This window comes from Procambarus clarkii, chromosome 9 (genome assembly GCF_040958095.1).
Source record: "Procambarus clarkii isolate CNS0578487 chromosome 9, FALCON_Pclarkii_2.0, whole genome shotgun sequence".
NCBI lineage: Eukaryota > Metazoa > Arthropoda > Malacostraca > Decapoda > Cambaridae > Procambarus > Procambarus clarkii.
The window spans coordinates 16,768,448-16,795,975 of record NC_091158.1 but is presented as its reverse complement, the minus strand read 5'-3'; the positions used below and the strand labels follow the sequence as shown (position 1 = coordinate 16,795,975).

Below are 27,528 nucleotides of genomic sequence, written 5' to 3'. Positions count from 1 at the left end.
TGCTTGCCACGGACGACCTCGCTAGCACTCTGTACGGACACTTTCACGCAATGTTAACAACCCGAAGATACGACCAGAATATGTGTCAAAAACAGTGTGAGAAGGTGTTATGGGGAGGGAGGGAGGGGGAGGGAGAGAGAGAGAGTGAGAGAGAGAGAGAGAGAGAGAGAGAGAGAGAGAGAGAGAGAGAGAGAGAGAGAGAGAGAGAGAGAGAGAGAGAGAGAGAGAGAGAGAGAGAGAGAGAGAAGGGAGGGCGGGGGAAGAGATGGGGAAGAGGAAAGTGGATGGCCAAGTGAAGGTCAAAACATGTCCGGGCCAGGGAGATGAGACGAGAAGGAGGAAGAGGAGGAGGAGGAGGAGGAGAAGAAGGAGGAATAGGATGAGGAGCTGGAGAAGAAAGAGATAGAGGAGGATAATAAACGAGGGAGGAAACTCAAAGGAAGAAGGAAGACGCAAGTACTCGTGACTTATCCAACCATTCACACTCACGCACATATCCAACCACTCACCCTCTTGAGTAAGCTGGATATAGTAATGATGACACATGCCTATGAAAATTCTCATCCTATAGAGAAAGAATTGTTACATAACAATTTACACTGAAGGTCCTATAGAACCTCACACTTACACTACGTTGGACTTCACGTATTTACAACCCCTTGTTCATCCATGTTTCAGCGATTGCAATAGCATCTACCACTTATGTGCACACAAGTGTTCTTAACGCGTTCATTTTGTTCATAATGTTCCTGCTATTGGTATAATATAATTTTAGGGATTTTTTGTGTTTATTTTCAGCTCCTACTCCTCCTCCACCCCCTTTACCTCCCTCTCCTACTACTCTTCTCCCCTCTTCCTCCGCTCTTTCTCTCCGTCTTTCCTCTCCGCCTTCGTGCCCAATGAACTTCCGTAAGAGGTTCACAAGATGTATAGTTCTTTCACCGAGATATTTGAGGTCAAGTGTAAACGACAACTTCCTCTTTTGCTTATTATACATGCGCCAGAATGATAATTGATTGCCACGGCTCCGTGTTGCAAGCACGCGTTGAGCGCAGTTTAATTGGTCACTATTGAGTTCCAGGAGCGCTCAGGGTAAGTTACTCAATCAGAGAGAGAGAAGATTAAGCCACCCAAAAGGTGGCTTGGGCATGAATAGCCCATAAGTGGTGGCCCTTTTGAGCCATTTCCAGTATCAATAGATGATACTGGAGATCTGTGGAGGTGCGACTGCACCCTGCGTGACGGGAGATGTCTCCCGTGTTACTCAATCGTTGAGTGCTCTCAACTCGAGCTAATTGGTCGTTACCTTCCTGACACAGCTCTCAGCGTCACATAATTAGTTGATAAAGGGTTCCATTAACATTTGGGGATGGTGTAATTGGTATTACCGGCGCTAACAACATTTAGGGATAAAGTTTGTCTATTATTATTAGTTTTAATTAAGCAAACAAAGTTATTGCGTAAATAAAACACCGTTAAGTTAATTTAGTGAACAAATAAATAAATTTACTGTTGAATTATGTATAATAATTAACTTATGTAACTTAAGTGATCTAATACATTTAATTATAACGAAGTCAAGTCGACCTAGGATCCAATTTTTAAACTGTATTTTCGTGAGAATTTCTTGACCTTTTTTGCATAGTGTTGCCTAAAAAATATTTGTATGTTAATAATTACTGTATTTTCGTAGATTTTTGTGAAATTCTCTGGACTGAGATCGGAATATATTGATCGGTAAAGGGTGTTATGGGATATAGAAAATCCGGATTATATCAACAAAATAACAACTCCACAAGGGCCGTGACGAGGATTCGAACCTGCGTCCGGGAGCATCCCAGACACTGCCTTAATCGACTGAGCTACGACAGGGTTAAAAGGGTTGAAAATCTGCCAGATCAGATCGTTTCTGACTTCGTCCGACTTTCCTGAATCGCTTGAACATATTTTGGCCGTGTCGAGGCTTCGAGATCTTGCCGTGTCGAGGCTTCGGGATCTTGCCGTGTCGAGGCTTCGGGATCTTGCCGTGTCGAGGCTTCGAGGTTTTACCGTGCATGTAATTAATAGTGTATGAGCTAGGAAACACTACGAGCTTGTCTATAACAATAATAACTTTTGGTTCAGAAGTTTCGAAGCTTGTTAACTGTTTAATCAACATAAGCAAAGCGGCCATGATTGTTGAAAGATATACAAGTTTCTGAAGCGCTTGTGTAACAAATGCCTGACGAATCATGGCCCTGAGTCATTAGCGACAGTTCGTTATGCGGAGAATCCGGATTTTGTCGTCCGTGACCTTAGGGGGCGTTCGTCCAGGACGCTACTTGGCGTTCGTAAGCGAGGACGCGTTAGTTGGGGGGATCCCTGGAGGATTTTTCTTTGATGGCGGGAAAACAGGAGGATGGGTGAGTGTTGCTGCCGCGGGGGCACCCATTTCTTACTACCATCTCAAGGTCCCGTGTTTTTGTTTATTTTAATGTTCGAATCTCTCCCTATTTGGTGTTGGGTTTAAGGCCTATTACAGCGGGAGGGAAGTGAAGGTCACCCCCAAGAGTTTATACTGACCATTCAGTATGGATACTTGAGTCCTGGACGTTTTTTTAAATGTATTATATGGTGTATAGTGTGGTGTATGGTGTATAATGTAGTGCATTACATGGTGAGAAATGTGGTGTATTATATGATGTATATGTGAACAAATGCCTTAATACAACTAGGCCTACGTGTTAATGTTCTGGTGACGTTTATCAACGTCAGGTCATACAATAATACCGTACAGGAATAATTATTTATACACAGCAACGGAGGTCAAGACAGCAGGACCTGTAACTCAGGAGACGTCATTTTTTATAGAACCAGGGGAGAAAAATAAAGCTTAGAACCAAGCTTATTCATTCCTAGGCCTAGTATAGCACTTATATGTGCTATGTTAGGCCCTAAGATATTTAGTATTACGGCTAGGATTGCTAGGAGAGATTGTGTTAGATTCTGCATTGGTTGAAATATTTCCAATTTGGTTAAATTTAATAGTACAAAAAGTCAATATTTTGGTGGTCCACAGTGGTGCTTGCCACCAGCTGGTTACTTTAAGTACTCTCCTTTTAGGAAGACGGGCTGTCATATTTCCATATGCAATGATAAAAAAAAGAAGGCTTGGTCAAGGACCGGGTCGCGGGGACGCTAAGCCCCGAAATCATCACAAGATTTATACACTACGACATATATAATTGATTGATTTTTCATGACGTGTGTGCGTGTGTGTGTGTGTGTGTGTGTGTGTGTGTGTGTGTGTGTGTGTGTGTGTGTGTGTGTGTGTGTGTGTGTGTGTGTGTACTCACCTATTTGTGCTTGCGGGGGTTGAGCTCTGGCTCTTTGGTCCCGCCTCAATACCTTACAAAAGCAATGTATTACTAAAAAAAAACATAGAAGTAATATTAACGTTTTCTGTGTATCAACATCACTTGGTTAGGTGAGTAGGTAAATTGCTCGCATTCGAACGTTTCTGGTTAGGCAAAACAGTTCGATTTTTTACGGAGTGGCAAATCGGGAGAACGAGGTGGTATAAAACCCGTCGCCAGGACACTCAAGTTCTTATTGGGTATTCCATACATTGTTCAAAACTGTATTTGAAATTCGAATGATCGCCGACCTTGCACAGGCAGGTATGTAAGGCTTTCTATTCATGTTTTTTTCCTCAACAAATTTGTCAGCCAAGGTGCTCGAGTGACGGGGCTGGAGTGACGTCAGAGGGCGGGAGTTTTGAAACATCCTGCGTTAAAACAGACAGTTTCCCACGATACACGTGGGTGGCGGGAGGCTTCGGAGGCCGCGGTGTGGTGGCAGGGGAGGCTCCTGGGTATCAGGAAATGCCTCTCTGCTTTAACAATGTCTCCGTGGCTTTAAAATGACGAAATGCTTAACTTAATTATCACTCGACAACCGTTGAACACGATTTTCTTTCTTGACTTTTTTCACATTTTGTTAATTTCAAGTTATGTTTAATATCGAAAATAACGAATCATCTCTTCCAATAATGTTGTAGAATGGATTATCGTCAGGTATCTAGTGTACTAGTTTTAATTCGCCATTTTGCTTATTAGAGTTTTAACGTACAAGGAATTCCTCTTGAACTTTTCACGGGTTGGGTAAGAAATCTTTCGTAATTCTTGATCGTTCAACAGCTTCATATATGAACTTATATTTTCCGCTCCTTCTTCCTTGCAGTTTGTATTAAGTCATCATCATCTTGCATCTTATTTTTATCATAGATTTCTACGAATATGTGAGTTGACGACATGTCAATAAAAAACAAAAAATTTAAAAGGTGACATACCTCAGCTCTGCCATATAACTTTACAAACAATCCAATATATTTTTTCCCGTCTCCGGGAAGCTTGTATAAAGTTTACAGTCTTATTTGCATTCCCATCTATTAAATATTGAATACAAATGTATTTCTGGAAACCATAATTAATGATCAATTCACAAGATGGCGCGTCTAAGATTGGACAAGTACATCTCACCATGGTCGACGTACCTGAAGCCTCCCTGCAACTGGCGTCAACTTCACGGCCACTTTGCAACAATTCACCGCCGTTTTACATTTTTGTATACTGAATTATGGATAAAAATCCAAAATATATTTTATTTTCAAAACCGTCAAATCATTCAAAAGGTGACATACCTCCACAGGGTTCCATGTAAACCTTGCTAGCCATATTAAAGGTCCAATAACGGTTAAATATTAAAATACATTTGACTTTTATAAACCTGTAAAAATATTTAGAAGGTGACAATCTACTGCTGGAACTGATTAAAAGCTATTTGCATAATTTATATTCGCCTATGAGAAATTCTGTCACATCAACTTACGTGTATGTATATTTTTTTTACTAAACTGAGGCAAAAATATACGAATATTGTAGCATAATTCTCCTAACAGTAAATCCGTTTAGAAGATATAACACCTCTCTTAAAATTTGCCAGAATTTTTTTTCAATAAGATTTATTCTTTTTATGAAAAATAGGTGATATATATCGCCTATTTATGTGATTTATTTCACCTAATAGGTAAAAATAGGTGACATACTTCCACGAAACATTAATTAGGATTGTACACCTCAACAAGATCTAAGAATACGATTTCATGCACTTAATACTTGATGATTTATTTTTAATATAATTTCTTCCTGTGTACATATTTTTGCTCTACTGAACTCTGTAGCAGAAATACAAATACAAATTCAAAAGTAATTCCTAAAAAAATATATTTACACTTGCCAGCAACTCACCGACCGCCGCCTCCACTTTCCCGCGCCGGGCGTGTTGTACCCGCCCTTGAACAACTGACTCGAGTGTTGCCAAACACCCATGGCACATACATCCTCATTCTCCTGCCCCAGCCACGCTATTTGTGCTGCTCTCTGGCATTAATGAGTCTAGTCGTGTGGCCAAACCTGAACGCTTGTTACGGCATAATTGAGGTCTGGTGCTGGTCGAATATTGAGAGTAATGAAAAGATTGCAGAATAATTGGGGATAGGCTAATCTAATATGGAGGATAAAGTGTTGTCATTAGTTGGTAACAATGCTTTCATGCTGAAGAGATTCCGCGTTAAATTGTTTACTTCTTCACGAATCATTAGTTTTACGGTTATTACTTATTTATAAAGCTATTATCGTCGTCGATATTATAACAAACAAATTGTGAAGAATGTAATGAACAGTTTAACAAGCCATGTAAATTAGTGGACTTCCGATAGTGTTAAGAAAACAAGGTGTCATTTTAAGAAATATTTCGGCCATTCTTTAGGAATTCAGAAGGATTTAACTAAGCATTATTTATTGATTTAATATTCAGTTGCGTTCATTAGCCATCGGCTAGATAGGGGTTCCCAAGACAGTCATCCTCGCCCCCAAAATAGTTACTGCCCTGAACTGGTGATTCAGCGTCAGATGACCTTCTTGTGCCACAAAGGCCTCGCCCAGCCTATGAGAGGCCTCGGTGTGTTTCTCTAACATTATCTATGACGACTTGAGATAGGGTTATGTGTGTAATTGTATATAGTTAGAAATACTCCTCTTATGCTCCCCATTGACCTAGCAAATTCTCAATTTCTCAAAACGGCCTGGCATATATATATATATATATATATATATATATATATATATATATATATATATATATATATATATATATATATATATATATATATATATATATATATATCAGCAGTTGCTATAAAACCGTAAATAAGAAATATAGAAATATAGAAAATATGTGACTGGTTCAGCAGGTAACTGTTTTTGTATTTTTCCCCAGATGTGCCATAAGTTAAGGCAGAGCAATGGCATAATTTTTCTGCACATCAGAGTTTCCGTTCAAGCGCCAGAGATATCGCAGACTCGCAGACTGAGAAACTAACAGATGGACAAATTAACAGACTAGACTAATAGAGTTATAGAATCCCAGACCAACAAACAGCCTCACGTAATAATAGACACACAGACTAGCATACTGCTAAATGGGCATACCAACTAGTTGCACAGATCCACAGACACGCATATTAATATACTATCACTGCACTCACACTGACAAATGGTAATTATATTCCAGTCAATGTGAAAGTAAACTTAGCTTTTTAGTGCATATGACAGTGACCTTATAATCTTATATAATAACCCAACCAGTTAATTTGAGACCAAACTAATTATTATATATTTTTTATCTATCTTCCTGGGTATCTCTGTATGGCATTAACGAGTTTTAAGCTTGACAATAGGAGTCAGAAGTCGTTTGCCCACGTACCCACACATATAAGAGCAAACGAACATAAAATAAAGGATTTTCGGTAGAATTAACGGAATGGTGTCAGGTTTGATGGCTTGTTGCTAGCTAGTTGTGTTGATCTCTGTGGAGTGTAAATGCAGCCGGGGTAATGACTCCGTATTACTGTGTGACCCACGTGTAACTGTGACTGGCGTAATGGCTCCGTACTACTGTGTGATCCTGATATAACTGTGATTGCGGTAATGGCTCCGTTCTACTGTGTGATGTAAGCCAGGGGAGAAGGGAGGTCTGAACCCCTCTTCTGTTATGGAAGAAATTTTTTTTTGTGTATTTTTTGTGTAGGAAATGGAAGGTTTTGGCTGTCATGTGTTTAGTCATGTGGTTAGTGCCCAGGTCAGATCACACGAGCAGTGACCCCCTTCCCTCTAGGTCAGGTCACACGACTGGGGGGCCACGCCCGTCAGGTCAGGTCACGTGACGCGTGCCAGAGCGTGCCAGAGGGTGCTCCAGTTCTGGGAGAGTCGTGGGTGTATTTCAAGAATTGCGTCGGAGTAAAGACTATTATTAATATACTGTATATCTGACATCTTACATCATCATCATCCAGGTGCCTCGACTCCTCGAGAGGCCAGAGGGATATATATATATATATATATATATATATATATATATATATATATATATATATATATATATATATATATATATATATATATATATATATATATATATAATCATTCATATATTTATTGCAGCATCATGAATTATATCATGATACAAACCGGAAGAAACTTACTTGACGTCAAATGCTGAATCAGACTATCAGATCAGCTACTTTGTTTGGATAAAAAAATCACATTATATTATGTAGTTTGAAAGACTTTTATCGACCTTTTCCCCATCCCCCCCCCCCCACATCTCCCCCTTCCCCCTTCTCTTTCAACCTTTTTTTCCTTTCCTTCCTCTTCTATGTTAATTATCATGTGTTTTATATAATTGATTCACCTTCCACCATGGCTCTTCATCAACACAGTTCTCCATTTATATGTTTACTTACAAAACCTGTACATCTTTCGTCGATCATGACGGCTTTCTTTTGTTTTTGATTTTGCCTTTCTTAAACACATTATGAGCTCGGGGCATTCCGAGATTGTTTATAACAATGATAAACTTGAGTTGTGAAATTTCAAAACCCGTATACTCTTTAATAAATATAAATTAACCCCGCCATGATTTTTAAAAGATGCACAGGTTTCGTAAGGTGATGTGTAAATGTTTGACAACTCCTGGCTCTGAAAGCCACAGCTTCAAAGTTCCTGTAGAGGCAGTCACTTGATAAGAGTACAAGCTTAAGTTTGCTATTAGAGTACACGCTTGTTACTAGAATGGAAACATATTATTGGACACAGCCCCGCTCCTGTGCCAGGTAAGGCCACTAAGGGCTCACCATAGCCCGTGCTACTTGGAACATTTTTGTTCCCAGTAGCTGAATCTAAAACAACAACAACAACAACAACTTATTATTGAAGCCAATGCTTGTTTCCAGAGTAGACAGTAGTTTTCGTAGTAGATGGTAGATACCAAAGTAGAAGGCAGGTACCAGAGTAGAAGGTAGTTTCTTGAGTAGAGGATAGTTTCCAGAGTAGATGATAGAGTCCAGATTCTAAGATAGTTTCCGGAAAAGAAGGTAGTTTCCAGAGTAAATGGAAGTTTCTAGAGTAGATTGCAGGTTTCAAAGTAGAAGGCAGGTTTCAGAATAGAAGGGAGGTTCCTTAGTAGATGAAAGGTTCCAGAGTAGATGAGAGATTCAAGAGTAGATGAGAAGTTACAGAGTAGAAGGTGGGTTTCAGGAGCATGTATCTAACAACTTGTCGTGAGACTTCAACTAGTGCACAGAAGCCCAGTTATATAAAATAAATATGTCATGAATGGATTGACTACAGACCCATCAATCGGTTGACTCCAGACCCGTCAATGGGTCTCCAGACCCGTCAATGGGTTGACTCCAGACCCGTCAATGGGGTGACTCCAGACCCGTCAATGGGGTGACTCCAGACCCGTCAATGGGGTGACTCCAGACCCGTCAATGGGGTGACTCCAGACCCATCAATGGGGTGACTCCAGACCCGTCAATGGGGTGACTCCAGACCCGTCAATGGGGTGACTCCAGACCCGTCAATGGGTTGACTCCAGACCCGTCAATGGGGTGACTCCAGACCCGTCAATGGGTTGACTTATGAACATTATTCCCTTTATTTCTTGCAAGTGAGCTGCTTACGCCTGCTGGTGACGTCATCCGTATAACACACACACACACACACACACACACACACACACACACACACACACACACACACACACTGGTGATGGTGAGACAGACGCTCACTCAAGGACACAGGATTAACTGGACACGCTCGCCTCTTATAGGTCAAAAGGGCGTGGCCCACGGACTCCACTTGCCACTCCCGGTCTATTGCGTCTATCCCCGACAGTCACTTAGCTGGTCTATTGCGTCTATCCCCGACAGTCACTTAGCTGGTCTATTGCGTCTATCCCCGACAGTCACTTAACTGGTCTATTGCGTCTATCCCCGACAGTCACTTAGCTGGTCTATTGCGTCTATCCCCGACAGTCACTTAGCTGGTCTATTGCGTCTATCCCCGACAGTCACTTAGCTGGTCTATTGTGTCTACCCCCGACAGTCACTTAGCTGGTCTATTGCGTCTATCCCCGACAGTCACTTAGCTGGTCTATTGCGTCTATCCCCGACAGTCACTTAGCTGGTCTATTGCGTCTATCCCCGACAGTCACTTAGCTGGTCTATTGCGTCTATCCCCGACAGTCACTTAGCTGGTCTATTGCGTCTATCCCACACAGTCACTCAGTCTATTGGGTATTTTGTCTTCCCTGAACCCTGATGATTTATTTACAGCTAGTTCTGCTTAAGATATTAAGGTCACATTGAGATAATTCGTGTTAAAACTCTGTGTGAGATTATATAAAAGTCATTATAATCAAAATACTAAAGATTATAATTGGAAACTCGAATTTCTTGCAGCTTTTTGAATGGCAGCCGCGTAACACAAGTGCCAGACACTATAGTTAATTAGGTCACTAGTGAGACATTTAAGGGGTCGCAAAGCTTCACTAGCTGTGTGGTGCGGGGGAAGGGGAGATAGCTGTACACTACGGGGGTTTACACACAAGAAATGTACACCACAGCCGGGTTTTACACAGATGTACGTCACAGGTTGACACAGAGATGTTGGTTGCTCTCAGAGAGGCAGCTAGCTACAGGCTCGTCAAGGTCACCCAGGTGAGTCTGGGAGCCTTATTTACAAAATTATCATCAGGTAACTGTTTATAATTTTACGACCTTTTGGGCAGTTATCTTTTGTCCTGTTGTCATCCTTTATTCACCCCCTTCCACCTAGTATAACAGTTATCCTGGTCGCGTTATCTCTCGCCTTTCTCCCCCCCCCTCACACTGAATCAGTTATTTTGGTATTGTTATCTTATGCTCCTTCTCATACTATGACATACTGTGACAGTTGTGTTGATTGTGTTATTCCTCTGTTATCCTTACGCTATAACAGTTATCTTGCTCATGTTATCCATCTGTTCCTCTCTCAATATAACAGTTATACTAATTCTGTTATCTCTTTGTTTCCTTAACACAATCATAGTTATCCTGCTTGAGTTATCCCTCTGGTCCCCCCCCCCCTAACACTATTACAGTTATCCTGCACCTGTTATCCCTCTCTTCCCTTTGAAAGGAATTAGGCCTTGTGCAGCGGGAGTTAAATTACAGGATATACCACACACACACACACACACACACACACACACACACACACACACACACACACACACACACATACACACACACACACACACACACACACACACACACACACAAACACACACACACACACAAGAGTAATTATGAGCTTGAGTGAAGGGGACTGAAGTGGTAGTGGTGGTGGTGGTGGTAGTAGTGGTAGTGGTGGTAGTGGTAGTGGCGGGGATGGTGATGCGGGGTGGTGGTGGCGGGGGTGTAGGAATGTGGAGGATGTGGTGGTTAGTGAAATTATTAGTTGTACTGGTAGTATTGGTGATGGTAGTGATGGTGGTTTGGAATGATAGTGGTAGTGGCAGTGTGGGGTGACTGGGCATTGATGGTGATGATGGTGTTGATGGTTGTGGTGGTGGTGGTGGTTGTGGTGGTGGTGGTGGTGGTGGGGCAAGAATTGGTGGGTGACTTAGGTGGATGTAGGCACTACTACCTCGGTTACAAGAACCAGCTACACTACAATAGAGACTGAAATTTTTGTATATTAAGAGGTTGTATTCACTCTATATAGAGCTTAGTCTTGCGATATTGAACCATAAGGAGTGCTGTAGAATATTAAGTAGTAGAAGCAGTACCAGAAGTAGAGATTGAAGTTGATAAAATTGTAGAGGTTTAACTACCAGATATAGTTGATGGATATTTTGCGATAGGAATTATATATATACCAAAGGTATTAGGCGATAGACATAAGGATATAGGGAGTTAAGAGGATGTAAGTAATAGGTATTAGGAGGATATAGGTAATAGGTATTAGGATGAAAAAGGTATTAGGTGTCGTTATCTCTTATCTGACATGCTACAGGGTGAAGCAGGAGAGGCGGTGACCAGCCAGACTGTATACACTTATATTAACCCCTCAAGCTTCAGCAGGTAAAGTCACCTTGACTCCTGCTCAATGCGCTATTGCCAAATCTTAAACCAAAAATGCCAATTTTAAACCCCAAAACCCAAATATGTTACAGAATTTTTTATACATAATTATAATTGTTAATACATATGCAAGAATCTGAAGAGTTGGGCGGACAACAAACTGGTTTTTTTGTGCATATTTTAAAACACCTTAATGGCAAAGGTCTCTGAGGGATATTTGACCTCTGGTGTTTCCGGCCAAGCTCAAAGCTGACTTGACCTCTGCGTTCTCGCCTCCTCAGAGGCTCGTTTGACCTATTGGACACTCGAGGTTTGTCTTGAGTCCAATTATGTGGTTGATATGGTCTTTGACATTCTCTCTATCTGGTAATTAATGTTTTTTTTTTTGTGTGTGTGTGAGCTGAGCTGCGTGTCATATTAATATTTGGATCCTGTTCTTTGATTATGAATTATTTGTTGTCACATATGTTTGGATGTGTTAATGCATGTATATTTGTATATATGTAGGCATATATATATATATATATATATATATATATATATATATATATATATATATATATATATATATATATATATATATATATATATATATATATATATATATATCCATTATGTATGCATATGTGTTTGTATATATAACCATCAACACAGAAACATACACACACACACACACACACACACACACACACACACACACACACACACACACACACACACACACACACACACACGCACACGCATTCCCCTGCATGCGTGGGGAATGTGAACAATACAATTACAAAATAACTAATATATTGTTTTCTTTACAGGTAAGACAACCCACAAGGGCATCAAACACACCTCCAGGTATCATGTATTGTAAACGATCTAAAGGCATTTTTTTTAATCATTTATAACTTAATAATTTGCGCTTTGTAACTAAAGTACACAAGTTAATAATGTGGGACAGTGTAGATATTCAATATTTGAACTTAGTACTCCCAGCAATAATTCACAAGGATGAGTTCTAATTAAAAAAATAAATTCTCTTTTGCTACTCATAATTTTAAAGGAATTTCCGTAAGCTATGGAATATTGCAGGAAAATTGATAATGTTTGATAATGTAAATGTTTAACATTGTGTGGTTAGTAGCTGAAACGCTAACGCTGGTATTTAATATACAAATATATTTAACGCCTTTATACAGTGGCGTAATAAGAACAGCAGTAATTATTGAGAGATTAATAATGGTAATATAAGCATTACATTGTTAATAATAATTATACCAATAATGATTCGAAATAGCAATTCAAGACAGAGGAATCTAGTGAGAAGTAAATTCAACAAATCCGACTCATTGACGAACCTCCACACTCTCCAACACAGGAGAGAGATGTGACTAGTCTGTGTGTCTTCAACAAAGTCCACAGAATGCACACCCAACACTTAGCTTCCTCGTCAACTCCTCCCTCAAGAATAATACACCAAACAAGAGGTTTGAACATGTGACAACCGAACACCTGTTTCCTTTGTACGAACAGAAGTGATTTCATCGATCATTTAATCTAAACTACGAACATTTCTGAAACTTGTGATGGCACCCAAAACATACAGACCTTTAAATAGTTCAAAGATCTTGTTTATGAATGGTAAAAAGCATAAAATAGTGTTTACTAAATAGCAAGACTCCCCGCATAGCTACAGATATAGTACAAACAAATTAACAGCTTGCAATAAGTAAACATTGGATTGGAGCTTCAGATGCATTGAAATCTCTTCGATTATTTTTCGAATAAACATTATTATTTGCCTGAATTTACCTGAGAGCCACTATCTCTCTAACTGGCTTCGGCGAGGACAAGAATCCGGCGACTTATCAAAGGTCTCCACATTTGTCCAGATGATTTTATCAAGGAGGATTTTACAATTCAGCAGTGTTACGGAATTGAGGTCTTCGGCGGGTAGGCAGTTCTATCGGTTACAGTTAATAATTATAATAATAAATAAATAAATTATTATAGAGTCAATAATAATAATTTATATTATTATAATAATTTCAATAATAATAACAATTATTGCGATAATAATGATGCATTTTTAATTATATGAGTTTCAATAATATCGCTGTAATAATAATGTTTACACTGTATAAAAATAATCAAGAGACTTCGATGCATTTCAAGTACAAATCCAAATCTCTCTCTCTCTCTCTCTCTCTCTCTCTCTCTCTCTCTCTCTCTCTCTCTCTCTCTCTCTCTCTGTCCGAAAGGATCTTATATGGTTGCCAGATATCGTAAATAGAATATATATTCTTATTGGATAAATATATATATATATATGTTAATGATTAAATAGGTGTTGATTGCCGTGACAGCGATCCGAATACAGATGTTGTATAGTTTTGTTAAAAGACTCTGGGGTCACCGGAATCCTGATATGCGTGGGAGATATGATGTCGGGGCGAGGGGTGGGCGGGGCAGAGATGTGGGGGTGAGGTGGTGTGGGCGTGCGATGGCGTGTATGTGAGGTGGTGTGGGCGTGTGAAGACCAGGATCTTCATTATTCTCTTAATTTCCGACGCTTTTCTTTACACCAGTGACATCATTCCCCCTGTGTGTGTGTGTGTGTGTGTGTGTGTGCGTGTGTGTGTGTGTGTGTGTGTGTGTGTGTGTGTGTGTGTGTGTGTGTGTGTGTGTGTGTGTGTGTGTGTGTGTGTATTTAGAGAAAGCGTGAACGTGACTGACGTCGACGTGTCTTGAGACTTTTCCCATATTTGCGTTATTTATATTTTTAATTATTTCTATCATTCTAATTATTATTGTTTGTATATATAACTTTACTACTAACGACCACGTTAATTCATTACCATCATAATTTCACATATATTATCATCCCTACGTCTCCCATATGTACACATTAACCCACCAATAAACGCCCTCTTCAACACCAGTCCAGTTTAGTCCCTGAAAATTGACTCATGCAGCCGGCCGGCATTTCAACACCAAGTTTCACGGCTGTGCTGAATGGTTTCACCCAAGTGCGTTGGCCCGAATGGTGCCATGTAGAGCTGTGTACCCGCACGTGGTTGCCTCATGGCGAGTTGCCTCATGACGCATGACAACAACCCTCACCTCCCAGATACCCTTCTCTCTGGAGGATTTGCCATGAGGATGATGGAGACAGAGAAGGGGGGATTGAACTGTGGAGGAATGGACAGGGTTGGCGCTTGATGATGGTGGGAGCGGGTGGATGGGGGTTGGTGCTTGGTAAAGAAGGGGAGTGGTGGGGGATGGGTGGAGGGTTGTGGTGCTTGGCGAAGGACAGGGGAGAGGAGTGGTGAGAGTGTTTGTGCTTGGTGAAGGATGGGGAGGGGTTGGGGAGGGGTTGGGGAGGTGGATGACCAGAGTCCGTTGACGCTGTGGCTGGATGGAGGTCCAGAGGCAACAGGGGTCGGAGAAGGTTAAGTATGTTGGATTACATATTCCTTTCTGACATCACAATCGCCCTGTGTTTTTCTCTCCGGGACTTGGTCTATAATCTACCCTCTCCCCCTCCCCCCTCCCCCCTGGCTCCATCTCCGTCTATAACCTCGTAGCCACAAATGATGCATATTGCGGGGGAAATTCTGTTTACGGCCACGGGGAGAAAGTGAGAGCGTTACTAAAGAGAATTTCCCCGCCTTTCCAAAACATGAAGTTTCTGACATCACTTCTTTTGACAGACAAAAATCCTGACTTACGCTGCTATTATTTGTTTATTATATATCATGTTATTATTATTATTATTATTATTATTATTATTATTATTATTATTATTATTATTATTATTATTATTATTATATTGTTGTTTAAATGGTTTTCATAAAGATAATAATGAAATAACAAAAGATAAAAGATACATATACTTTTACAATTGTTATCTCTTGGCACGTTTTATCTGAATATTTATCACTCTTTACAAAGGTAAACAAACTGTGGTGCCCGGTAAATATTTCCCGCTTCATGGTTCACAGGGGAGGCGGTGAACCCCACGGAGCGGTAAATATGTCACGTTGACTACTCTACTGTGTTGATAGTTCTTACACAGGCCGTGGGGTGGAGAGTTCCACGTTATATCCAGTGCGACAAGGCCATTGCGCTGACTCGATCGTTGAGCAGGTGTCTGCATTGTTTTGTTTTTCCAGGTTTCTACATTGTTTTTGTTAACTGTGTGTGGCGCAGTGAGCCAATATCTGATTTCTTGTCTTTGCTTTGTAATTAAGCGCCAGCGATACCATTGGAGTTATGTTTTTCTTTGTATTTTGACGTGATTGATTTCAAACGTTTCGTTAGGCAGAAGTTGAAGTCGTACGGGACAAGAAGAGCTGACATAGCGGGGCTGGTAACACGTTACAATGTCAACTTTATGTCCGTATATATATAAGTGCTTGCTTCGTCGTGGGATCTTGATGGCGATGTATGTCAATATTGCGGGTTTCCGTACAACTGGAAACAAAATCACACAAATCCTAAAAGATGTTCAAGTCAAATGAAACAAAAGAGGATTAGTCTCAAGCTCTCTGACTCTTTTTTCTGATTTACATCCGATTTGCTATTGATAATTACTCAACAGCAATACAAAAAAAACTAATTATAATCTAAACGCGAGCATCCACAGCTGGTTGAGCTTGGTGTTATTGTATTTGTTGTTTTAATGGTTTAAACGTGAAATAATAAAACAGAAGACAGAAGATAGAAATCGGACGAGGTTCCCACCACTGCCGGTGAAACTCGGGTCTCGTATTGCCCTCAGGACGTGGGAAGGCACTTTCTTCTCGCTGCCAGAGGGACACTAATGTCTCGACCACAAGACACATGGCTTCATGGCGACTCACATGGGTTTCACGACGACACAAATGGTTGAGCGGCGACACAGATGGTTGAGCGGCGACACAGATGGTTGAGCGACGACACAGATGGCTGGACGACTGCACAGATGGCTGGACGACGGCACAGATGGTTGAACGGCGACACAGATGGCTGGACGACGGCACAGATGGTTGAACGGCTTCACAACGACACAGCTTCACGACGACACAGATGGCTTCACTGCGACACAGAGAGCTGGACGACGATACACATGGTTACACAACGACGCAGATGGCTGCAGGTCGGCAAAATACTCAGTATGGCTCGACAACACATTACAAAGGCCACATAAAAACGCTCGAGGACGTGATCGACTTTAAACACGAACACCTTCGCTGCCACCCACGACAATCCGAACACCTGCGTAGCAACTCGTGATAATCCGAACACCTACGTAGTGACCCACGACCCTCACAACACTTACTATGTGTGTGTGTGCACTCACCTATTTGTGCTTGCAGGGGGTTGAGCTTTGGCTCTTTGGTCCCGCCTCTCAACTGTCAATCAACTGGTGTACAGGTTCCTGAGCCTACTGGGCTCTATCATATCTGCATTTAAAACTGTATATGGCGTCAGCCTCCACCACATCACTGCCTAATGCACTCAATCTGTTAACTACTCTGACACTGAAAAAGTTCTTTCTAACGTCTCTGTGGCTCATTTGGGTACTCAGTTTCCACCTGTGCCCCCTTGTTCGCGTCCCACCAGTGTTGAATAGTTTATCGTTGTCTACCCTATTAATTCCCCCTGAGGATTTTGTAGGTAGTGATCATGTCTCCCTTTACTCTTCTGTCTTCCAGTGTCGTAAGGTGCATTTCCCGCAGCCTTTCCTCATAACTCATGCCTCTTAGTTCTAACACTAGTCTAGTGGCATACCTTTGTACTTTTTCCAGCTTCGTCTTGTGCTTGACAAGGTACGGGCTCCATGCTGGGGCCGCATACTCCAGGATTGGTTTTACATATGTGGTGTACAAGATTCTGAATGATTCTTTACACAGGTTCCTGAAGGGTGTGTGTGTGTGTGTGTGTGTGGGTGTGTGTGTGTGTGTGTGTGTGTGTGTGTGTGTGTGTGTGTGTGTGTGTGTGTGTGTGTGTGTGTGTGTGTGTGTGTGTGTGTGGGCGTATGTGGTTCATGTGCGTGTATGTATGTGTTGTTAAATCCCTATTCCCTAGACATTTGGGGCCTGACAGCTGAATGGAAAGCGCTCGGGATTCGTAGTCCTAAGGTTCCAGGTTCGATCCCCGGTGGAGGCGGAAACAAATGGGCAGAATTTCTTTCACCCTGATCTACCCTGTTCACCTAGCAGTAAATAGGTACCTGAGAGTTAAACAGCTGCTACGGGCTGCTTCCTGGGGGTGCGTAACAAAAAGGAGACCTGGTCGAGGACCGGGCCGCGGGGACGGTAATCAAGATAACCTCAAGATAACCTGATCTATATGGTATTTTAATCCCCATTTAATACATCTAAAAATTTTTTTATTTTGTACACAACCCTTAGAGGTATGCATACCCGCTCATGACCCCCATGAGCTGTGCTTACTTTCTTGCGACGTGCCACTAGCACATTCGCTTTTTACGTCAGTCTGCCCTTTTCTATAAGAAAACCTCACCAGCACACTAAATCTAATAAATGACTTGATCAAATCCGGAGTTTGGTGCTTAAAACGGAGGCACAACCTGTCTGAGACTGTGTACGTAGGTGGGACCGAGGACAGGGCCCGAGCAGAGACCGGAATCCGACTAGTGCTACGGTCAATGTCATGCAGTCATTGACCACTCTTGCCTCGCCACCCCCTACAGTGCTACTCGAACCTATCTACGTCTTCTCGCCACGCTGGCAGAACATATTCACGAGGGATCGAGATTAAGGGGACGTTGACACTAGAGAGGAAAAGAGCGAAGATGACATAGCGTCAGTAGCATTTGTAGGAAAATGTTACTGGGACGAGGTTCAATATGCAGAGGCAAATCCGCACGGATTTTTATCCAACAAACCAGTGAGCCTAAAGCATTTAGTTTGTTAACCAAACCACACACTAGAAAGTGAAGGGACGACGACGTTTCGGTCCGTCCTGGACCATTCTCAAGTCGATTGTGTTAAATATAAAGTATTTAACATCTTCACATTCAATGAATGGCTGAATGGCTCTTTGAAACACATTCAAACATTCACGTGTTTGAATGGTATTCAAATAACTCCACAGAAAGACCAAACAGATTCCAGGTATTAAAATAACTGACCAAATACGCTTCAGGAATCAAAATAATTCCAAAGAAGGACCAATATATCGAGATCAAGGTACCAGGATAACTCTACTTGGGAGACCAAACAAACTTCGAGATATCTAGGATAACTGCACAGGGAGACCAAACAAGCTCCAGGTAATCACGATAACTCTACAGGGAACCCAAAAAAAGAATTATTAAATGCATTTACTCCTGCTTAAAAAAACACATCGATAACCTGATGGTAACCCACCTGGAACGTCGTAAACATAAAACACCGCGGATGTGTTAAGATAACAGGATAACCCCGAGAGTGCCAGGTCACACTAGGAGGGGTCAGGGCCATTGGTGTGTTTATGTGTGTGTGTGTGTGTGTGTGTGTGTGTGTGTGTGTGTGTGTGTGTGTGTGTGTGTGTGTGTGTGTGTGTGTGTGTGTGTGTGTGAGGGTGTGTGTGTGCGCGTGCGTGTGCGCGCGTGTAGCGTGTATGAGTTGGTACGTAGATAGGTTGATCGAAGAAAAAGTAGGTAAATGCGTAGAAAAGTGGGTAGGCGCGTAAGTTGATAGAAAACGGTAGGTAGGTCGAGTAGGTAGGTCGGTAGGTAGGTGAGGGAGTAAGTAGGAAGAAGGTAAGCATTGAGGGAGGAACGTGGCGGGGAAGGAGACTGAACTTAGTATGCTGTTGGAAATGGAACACCACCACCTGCTTTCTCTCTCTCTCTCTCTCTCTCTCTCTCTCTCTCTCTCTCTCTCTCTCTCTCTCTCTCTCTCTCTCTCTCTCTCTCTCTCTCTCTCTCTCTCTCTCTCTCGTAAGCAATGCCTTAGTCTTCACTACCAAGATTACATTATTATTTATAAATAATATAGCTATATATCCATTATCGTTTATATTTTGAATCACGTTGTATAATAGTGTATATTTATATGATCAAACCATGCAAGCGTATTTGTGTGTGTATATACCCACTATAGGATGTTCATACCATACACGCTTGCGTCCACGTATTCAAGCAATGAAAACACACGCGTATCAGAATGTACGCGTTTGTGCGTACCAGCTATGTATGTCAGTATATACGCCATGTAACGCCTCGTCCCCTAATTAGAGTGTTCGCAGGGTCAATTGGTGGCTCATCAAGGCACTTTACAGTGACAATGTCATGGCGCAGGGTCACAGAGGTCACCGTTGGCAGGTCACCGTTCCAAGCAACTCTGCTTTTAGGGTCAATGACGGGTTTGTGTGTATTTATTATTTGTGTCTGCAGAATCGAGCTTACTAGCTCTTGGACCCCGCCTTTCTAACCAATCTATTTTTCCTCTAAAATATCTACTACATCTATTTCTCCCTGACACACGCACAAAAATATTCCTCAAGAAGCAGCCGTCAAACTCCCAGGTACCTATTTACTTTTAGGTGAACAGGTGCATCATGGTGAAAGAAACTGCCAATTTGTTTCCGTCTCCGCCGGGAATCGAACCCCGTTCCACAGGATTACGAGTGCTGAATGTTGTCCATTCAGCCACCAGGCTCCCCTATGTGTGTGTGTATGTGTGTGTGTTTGTGTCGACCTGACGACCTCAAATCGACCTGACCCCCTAGTCTACAATTCTTCGATCACCCACTAACAACCACGAACAACCTTCACTCCCAAACTACCGTTAACGCGCATGCGCAACCTAGCAATTTCCCGCCAATAGGGATCATAACAGAAAACAAATCGTCTTTCCCACAGTTAGGTAATTCGAGGCCAAGATTAAACCGGGAGCATAATACATGGACATTATTCTCCTCTACGTAGTAACCGCTGTGAATAAGCTATATGCGGTAATATTTAATGGTGGGAATATTTGCCTTAATAATTTGCCTAATGTGATGGCAACACTTGCGCGGGAAATAACATTTTACCGGTAATTTGAAGTTAATTACGTCCAGAGGTTGGCAGTGTAATAGTGACTTTTCAGGCGTTAGGCCACACCCTGGTCATGTGTGTGTGTTTGAGAGTGTGTGTAAATTAATGATTAATGATTAAATGAATAACTGTTTCCCACTAGATTAACCCCCTTTCCGCCCAATACATCCCCCCTCCCCAACACCGGTACTAGATCCCGTAGGCAGAAGTGTGGATAAAAGGAGTCGTTTACGAACAGTGATCATGCACGACTCTGTTACATCGAGCATGGCACAGGCCTCGCCCTCCTCCATCACCACCACCACCACACCAACCACCCTCACCACACCAACCACCACTACCACCACCACTACCACTACCACTACCACCACTGTAGAGCAGGAACATCATGAGGATGACATCCATCGGAGCATAACTGGAGATAAACACACACACCTAGCCTGCGAGTTTGTTTACGTGGAGGACTGACAGCGCTGCACGAGGGCGGTGTTTCTCCCAAATGCTCTGGGTAGACGCTCCTGTATATTGACGCTTGATTCATTGTATTACCGGAAGTGTACGTGGTCTCTCTCTCTCTCTCTCTCTCTCTCTCTCTCTCTCTCTCTCTCTCTCTCTCTCTCTCTCTCTCTCTCTCTCTCTCTCTCTCTCTCTCTCTCCCCTCTCTTGTCTCCCTATATATTTCTTTGCAACCATGTCCAAACTTACCGACAAGTGCTGTCGGGTCGTTGGGGATATAGCCTCGGCTACCAATGACTTTTGTACAGTCACGGTGGTCGAGTGGTTAAGGAACCAGGTACGCCATGGTGCATAGTGCTCCTGGCTTGTCTGGGTTCAAATCCTTCTGGGGTGTGGAGTTTTAAATGGATATATAAATATATATATGATTCTTGGTGGGGATCGGCGGTGATGACGTCACTAGGAATAGATGCGGCGATGGTGACGTCACAATCGAGAGATAAGAGACACGACAATAGTGACGTCACAGGCGAGAGATGTGGCAATGGTGACGTCACAGGGTAGAGATGCGACGATGGAGACGTTACCAGCACACGGAAGGGGGTGCAGAGAGTCGGTCCTCCGCCAGTCACTCCTTAGCAGTCAGTCATGGGCGGCTGGCCTGCGACCACAGCCTCCCTAGCACCTTAGGCAGGAGACTGATCACATTCACTCCAGCACACATGCATACTCACCTGCCACCACGTCCGCAGACAACTAAACATAACAATTCACAGCATCCAAACATTAAACCAAGCAACCGCATACCCACACAACCCAAACATCCTACGCCCCCCACCCCCACCCACCCCTACCCACCCCTCAAAACACCGGTGAAAGTGTATTTTAATTGACTTTTCTCCCAGAGAAAGTAGACCAGGTGTACAAGAGGCGTAGGTGTGAGTTATGTCTCCCGAGAACCTGTACTGAATCATTAGACGTTTACATTTCAACTCGAAGGACGTGGCATTGATACTATATACCCATTTTGTGGGAGGAATTGGAAGGGTTACGGGGGTACCATGTACACATCTTGTGGAAGGGTTACGGAGGTACCATGTACCCATCTTGTGGAAGGGTTACGGAGGTACCATGTACCCATCTTGTGGAAGGGTTACGGAGGTACCATGTACCCATCTTGTGGAAGGGTTACGGAGGTACCATGTACCCATCTTGTGGAAGGGTTACGGAGGTACCATGTACCCATCTTGTGGAAGGGTTACGGGGGTACCATGTACCCATCTTGTGGAAGGGTTACAGAGGTACCATGTACCCATCTTGTGGAAGGGTTACGGAGGTACCATGTACCCATCTTGTGGAAGGGTTACGAAGGTACCATGTACCCATCTTGTGGAAGGGTTACGGAGGTACCATGTACCCATCTTGTGGAAGGGTTACAGAGGTACCATCTACCCATCCTGAGGAAAGGTTGCAAAGGTACATAATAAAAGCAGGAACTGGTAATAGGCTGTTTTATAAACTGGGAAAGCTGGAATATTTGCGGATGACATTTAAGTAAATTATTAGCATTTTGGGGCATTATTTAATTATTGACATTAATAATTATTGGCAGCAATTACTGATTTTTTTTCTCCATCAAGTACAGGTCTGTATATGTGTGAGAATAATTATGTTACTAAAGTTTATATTGGTCAGATCAACTCCATCAGCTGGTGTCAAATGAGATACCATGTTTCGTCCTACGGTATTTGGCAAGTCCAGTTCATTCGGCCGTGGTGTTGTAATAGTGGTAATCGTTCAGGTAGGGTTCTAGTTCTGGTGATTGATCCAGCTTAAAGTCTTTTTGGTAGCTTTATTGAGTTATTCACTTAATTAATGAACTGGTATTACGTCATCACTGTCATCGTTAATGTGTAAATGATTACACGTTAATCATTCTTAACGTGTAGTGCGATCACATGTTTGTCTGAATTGTCTATCTGTATGCGAGTAATACATACACACACACTCACACACAGTTGATTGACCGTGTTCTGAGTCTTAGCAGTTGATTGATAGTTGAGAGACGGGTCCAAAGAGCCAAAGCTCAATCCCCGCCAACACAATAAGGTGAGTACACACACACACACACACACACACACACAACTCAGACACCGCTGTCAAAACACACTTAGATCCTCTTAAACCCTTCCCCCTACCCCTCCTCAAAACACCTCCCCCCCCACACCCACCCCCACCGATCCCCACCCACTGCGGCGGCTCACCCCCACATCCTTAAGACGCCGGCAGATGGCCTGAATACCAGGGCGCACAAGGGTGATCCTGCAGTCCAACGACAGGCGCAGGAGGGCCGTATGGCACCAGGCTTGCACCCCAGGCAGTCCTAGGGAGAAAGTTGCCCATTGAAACTCCAGAGTCTAGGATGTGCCGAGGCAGGTGTGTTAGGGGGTCAGGTGGAGAGGAGGACGAGGGGGCTGGAGTTTAGTAGGAGCTAGATGAAGAGAAAGAGGAAAAATAGGGAGATGAAAACAAGAAAAGAAGCAACAGGGCAAAGAGGAGGAGGAGAAGGAGCAACTGGAGAAAGAGGACCAGGAGGATCAAACGCTAGAGGAGAATCGTCAGCAGTAAATCAACACTTATCAAAAGCATAATGGAGTTCAACACAGCACAATAGCCATCATTATCGAATAACAGAATATTCCAGCCTTTACACACACCAAATATTCCCTTTTCCAATGTGGCCAATCCGAGAATATTCTTCTAACGAATCCGCGACGATAAAATTCATGGAATTGGGGAACTCGCCCGGTCAGTTCCGGGGTCCACTGAGAGAATTTCAGAAGAGGGTTTAATAGCGAGTGAAAAACGGTGAAATTTGCCACGAAACTCCGATAGACGCTGTTCAACAAGGAATTTTTTGTAGAGACAATTTTATCTAATGAGGGTGAAGTGGGCGGTGGAGGGCGGAGTGGGTGGTGGATAAGTAGGTGGAGGGGAGATGGAATTAGTGGTGTAAAGTGACCAAACGTAAAGTGGAATGGATAGTGTTTAAACAGATGGGTAGGAATGGGTTGTTAGTAATTGAGTAGAGAGAGAGAGAGAGAGTATGGCTTAGATAATGGGTGAATATGTACGTGGGTGGTGGGTGGAAGTTGGTTGAGTGGTTGGCGGGAGGGTGTGTGGATGTGTAGATTAGTGTTTAGGTGTGGAGATGGACAATGCGCTGTGCTCATAACGGATAGAATCCAGGCGGATACTGGTGGATGAGTGAGCAAGTGGGCGGGCTGGTTCTTTTCGAAGGCCGCCCACTTGCACCCTCCCTCCCTCCCTCCCTCTCTCCCTGTCTCTCTTTCTCTTCTGTTACCTCTTCCTATGTCTCCCTCTGCACTTTGATATCCCTATCCTGATCGCTTCCCCCCTCTCTTTCTCTCTTCTTACCTCTCTCTCTCTCTCTCTCTCCTCTCTCTCTCTCTCTCTCTCTCTCTCTCTCTCTCTCTCTCTCTCTCTCCTCTCTCTCTCTCTCTCTCTCTCTCTCTCTCTCTCTCTCTCTCTCTCTCTCTCTCTCTCTCTCTCTCTCTCCCTCTACCCTCTTATCTCCCTTTTTTTCTGCTTCTGTTAATCTTGTCTCCTTTCATCTCTCCATCTTTCTCCCACAAACGACAAAAGGAAGCTTTAAGAACACAATTTGAAGCCACGTTACAATTGTTTTTCTTATTGTTTTTTATGATAGAGAGGGAGACGAGAGGAACCAGAGATGGCATGGGAGACTGGAGGGAGGGGGGGGGGAGAAAAGGAAGGGGCAGTGTGAGGGGGATCTGGGAAGGGGAATGTAGTTATGAGAGGTAATTTTCTTCGAATCATTTTCTGTCGTGATTATCTGGGTGAGTTCACTGTGTATGTCTGTGTCTCTATGTGTGTGTGTACTCACTTATTTGTGCTTGCGGGGGCTGAGCTCTGGCTCTTTGGTCCCGCCATTCAACCATCAATCAACTGGTGAACAGATTACTGAGCCTACTGGGCTCTATCATATCTACATTTGAAACTGTGTATGGAATCAGCCTCCACCACATCACTGCCTAATGCATTCCACCTGTTAACTACTCTGACACTGAAAAAGTTCTTTCTAACGACCCTGTGGCTCATTTGGGTACTCAGTTTCCACCTGTGTCCCCCTTGTTCGCGTACCACCAGTGTTGAAAATGTGTGTGTGTGTGTGTGTGTGTGTGTGTGTGTGTGTGTGTGTGTGTGTGTGTGTGTGTGTGTGTGTGTGTGTGTGTGTGTGTGTGTGTGTCTGTGTGCGTGCGTGCGTGCGTGAATGCGTGCGTGCGTGTGCCTGTTTTCACTTTATTTGTGCCTGCAGGGCCGAACTTTAACGCTTGGAAAAAACTTTTCTAACTGCAGGTTGTCCGATGCAATGAATCCCGACCTGTTTCCCTATTATACCAACTTTTAAAATCATGAATTACAGTTCGCATCTACAACCTGCTCCTCTAGTTTATTCCATTTCTTCCACTATTTCTTCAGTAAAGAAACATCTCTGTGACGCATCTGTTTCTCAAGCTTCGACCTTGCCCTCCATTTATATTGACATTTGTTGAGAACATTTCTTCTTTTTTTCCACTCTGTCAACTCCCCTAAGAATTCCCAATCATATTTCTTTTCTCTTTCTCATGTGCCACTCATTATATTCTCTGTTTAGATGTTTCTTTTTATAACTTCCACAAATTTTACTCATTGCGTTTTTTCCCCCACAAGGGGATTCTTCTATTCCCAATCGATCTCTCCGTGATTCAGATCCCCCAGCACCAGTAATTTAACTCTCATTCTGTGTGCTGTTGTTGGTACTCTCTTTAGTTCATTTATAAATGTTCTATTATTTGCTGGGGGATTGCAAATTACTAGGACCACTATCTTTTTTTCTCAGTCCCCAATGTCTCAGAGTTCCATTAACACACTGGGACTCTGGGACAGCAGATGGGAATAAAATATAGCTTTCCAAGTTCCCATTTACCTAGTTAAGATTATTTAAGAACTGAGCTACAGCTCTTGTCATCCTCTATTCTAACTCTCAGTCATCCTATGTACTTTTGAAACTGATTATAGATGTAGCTATACTCAGAGACCAATTAATCTTCCCGCGATTGACGTGTCACAATATGAACGTGAATGTAACCGCCCAAACACTGCGTCTCACAGGTTTCTCTCTCTCGTCCCTCAGACTGCCCTGATGGCTGGTACGTGTGTGAGGACAGGTCGGCCTGTGTGTCGCCCGAGCTTCTGCAGGACGGCGTCCCCGACTGTTACGACGAGTCAGATGAAGGTAAGACAATCCCCAAGACCTATGGTGAGGCAGGTGTAGGTAAGACAATCCCCAAGGCCTATGGAGAGGCAGGTGAAGGTAAGACAATTCGACCAAATCAATATGGTGTGCCAATAACAGGCACGATTTCCACAAACTTGAAAAATAATGTAGTCATGCCTCTTACACCAAGTAGCATAAAATGTACATAGTCTTCATCCATAAAAACCAGATGTGCTTTAATTATATATTTACATTTAAGATGCCCAATTGTTAGTTTTAAGATTTACTCAAAGATTTTGTGGGATTAGCAGCTTTAGAACACAATCTCAATGCTTTTCCATGTGTGTGTTTTTATGTGTTCATTTATAACGCACTTCAGACTTGTCCCCATGGTTAGAAGTGTATTAGTACAATGCAGTATTATCAGTCTATGTGTTTCCTGTGAAAGTAAATGTTATTATTATTATTATTATTATTATTATTATTATTATTATTATTATTATTATTAGTTAGAAATGCAGCTCAACACTCGAGCACAAACTAATGCACGCGTCAAAAAAGAGAAACTTAATGATAGCTAAAGCGTCGCTCCGACGTGGAGCGTCGCTAGATATCTAGAGAAAGTCAGGCGGGCTTGTTTGAAAACCAGTCTGGCTATTTTTACCGAAGAGGACAACAGCAGAGAGAGCAAACACGTCGCTACCAACTACCGGTATCTAGTTAGTAAACACGTCGCTACCAACTACCGGTATCTAGTTAGTAAACACGTCGCTACCAACTACCGGTATCTAGTCAGTAAACACGTCGCTACCAACTACCGGTATCTAGTTAGTAAACACAACGCTACCAACTACCGGTATCAAGTTAGCAAACACGTCGCTACCAACTACCGGTATCTAGTCAGTAAACACAACGCTACCAACTACCGGTATCAAGTTAGCAAACATCTAGCATCTGTCATCTAACATCTAACGTGCAAACAACATCTAGTTTGCACCAACATCTAAAAATGCAAACACGACACTCTCGGCGACCGATCTCTAGCGAGTTAAAACATTCGTTCAGAGGGTTTGTTTTTTCGATAAATATTTATTGTGTTGTGTATTATTACACTTCGTGTACTTGTCACTCGCCGTGAGGGCTGAAATGAGAACTATTTTCCCTTTGTGTTGATGATTGATTGATGAAGATTAAGCCACCCAAAAGGTGGCACGGGCATGAATAGCCCGTAAGTGG

General features: G+C 42.6%; 1 protein-coding gene across 1 annotated transcript in view; it reads left to right on the top strand.

The window, feature by feature from the left end:
• LOC123766198 (mucin-17) overlaps nt 1–27,528 on the top strand; it is a 127,422-nt gene that overhangs the window by 59,598 nt on the left and 40,296 nt on the right. The window contains 1 exon segment of the mRNA XM_069321188.1: nt 26,209–26,310. Within this exon segment, the coding sequence (XP_069177289.1) occupies nt 26,209–26,310 (102 nt within the window).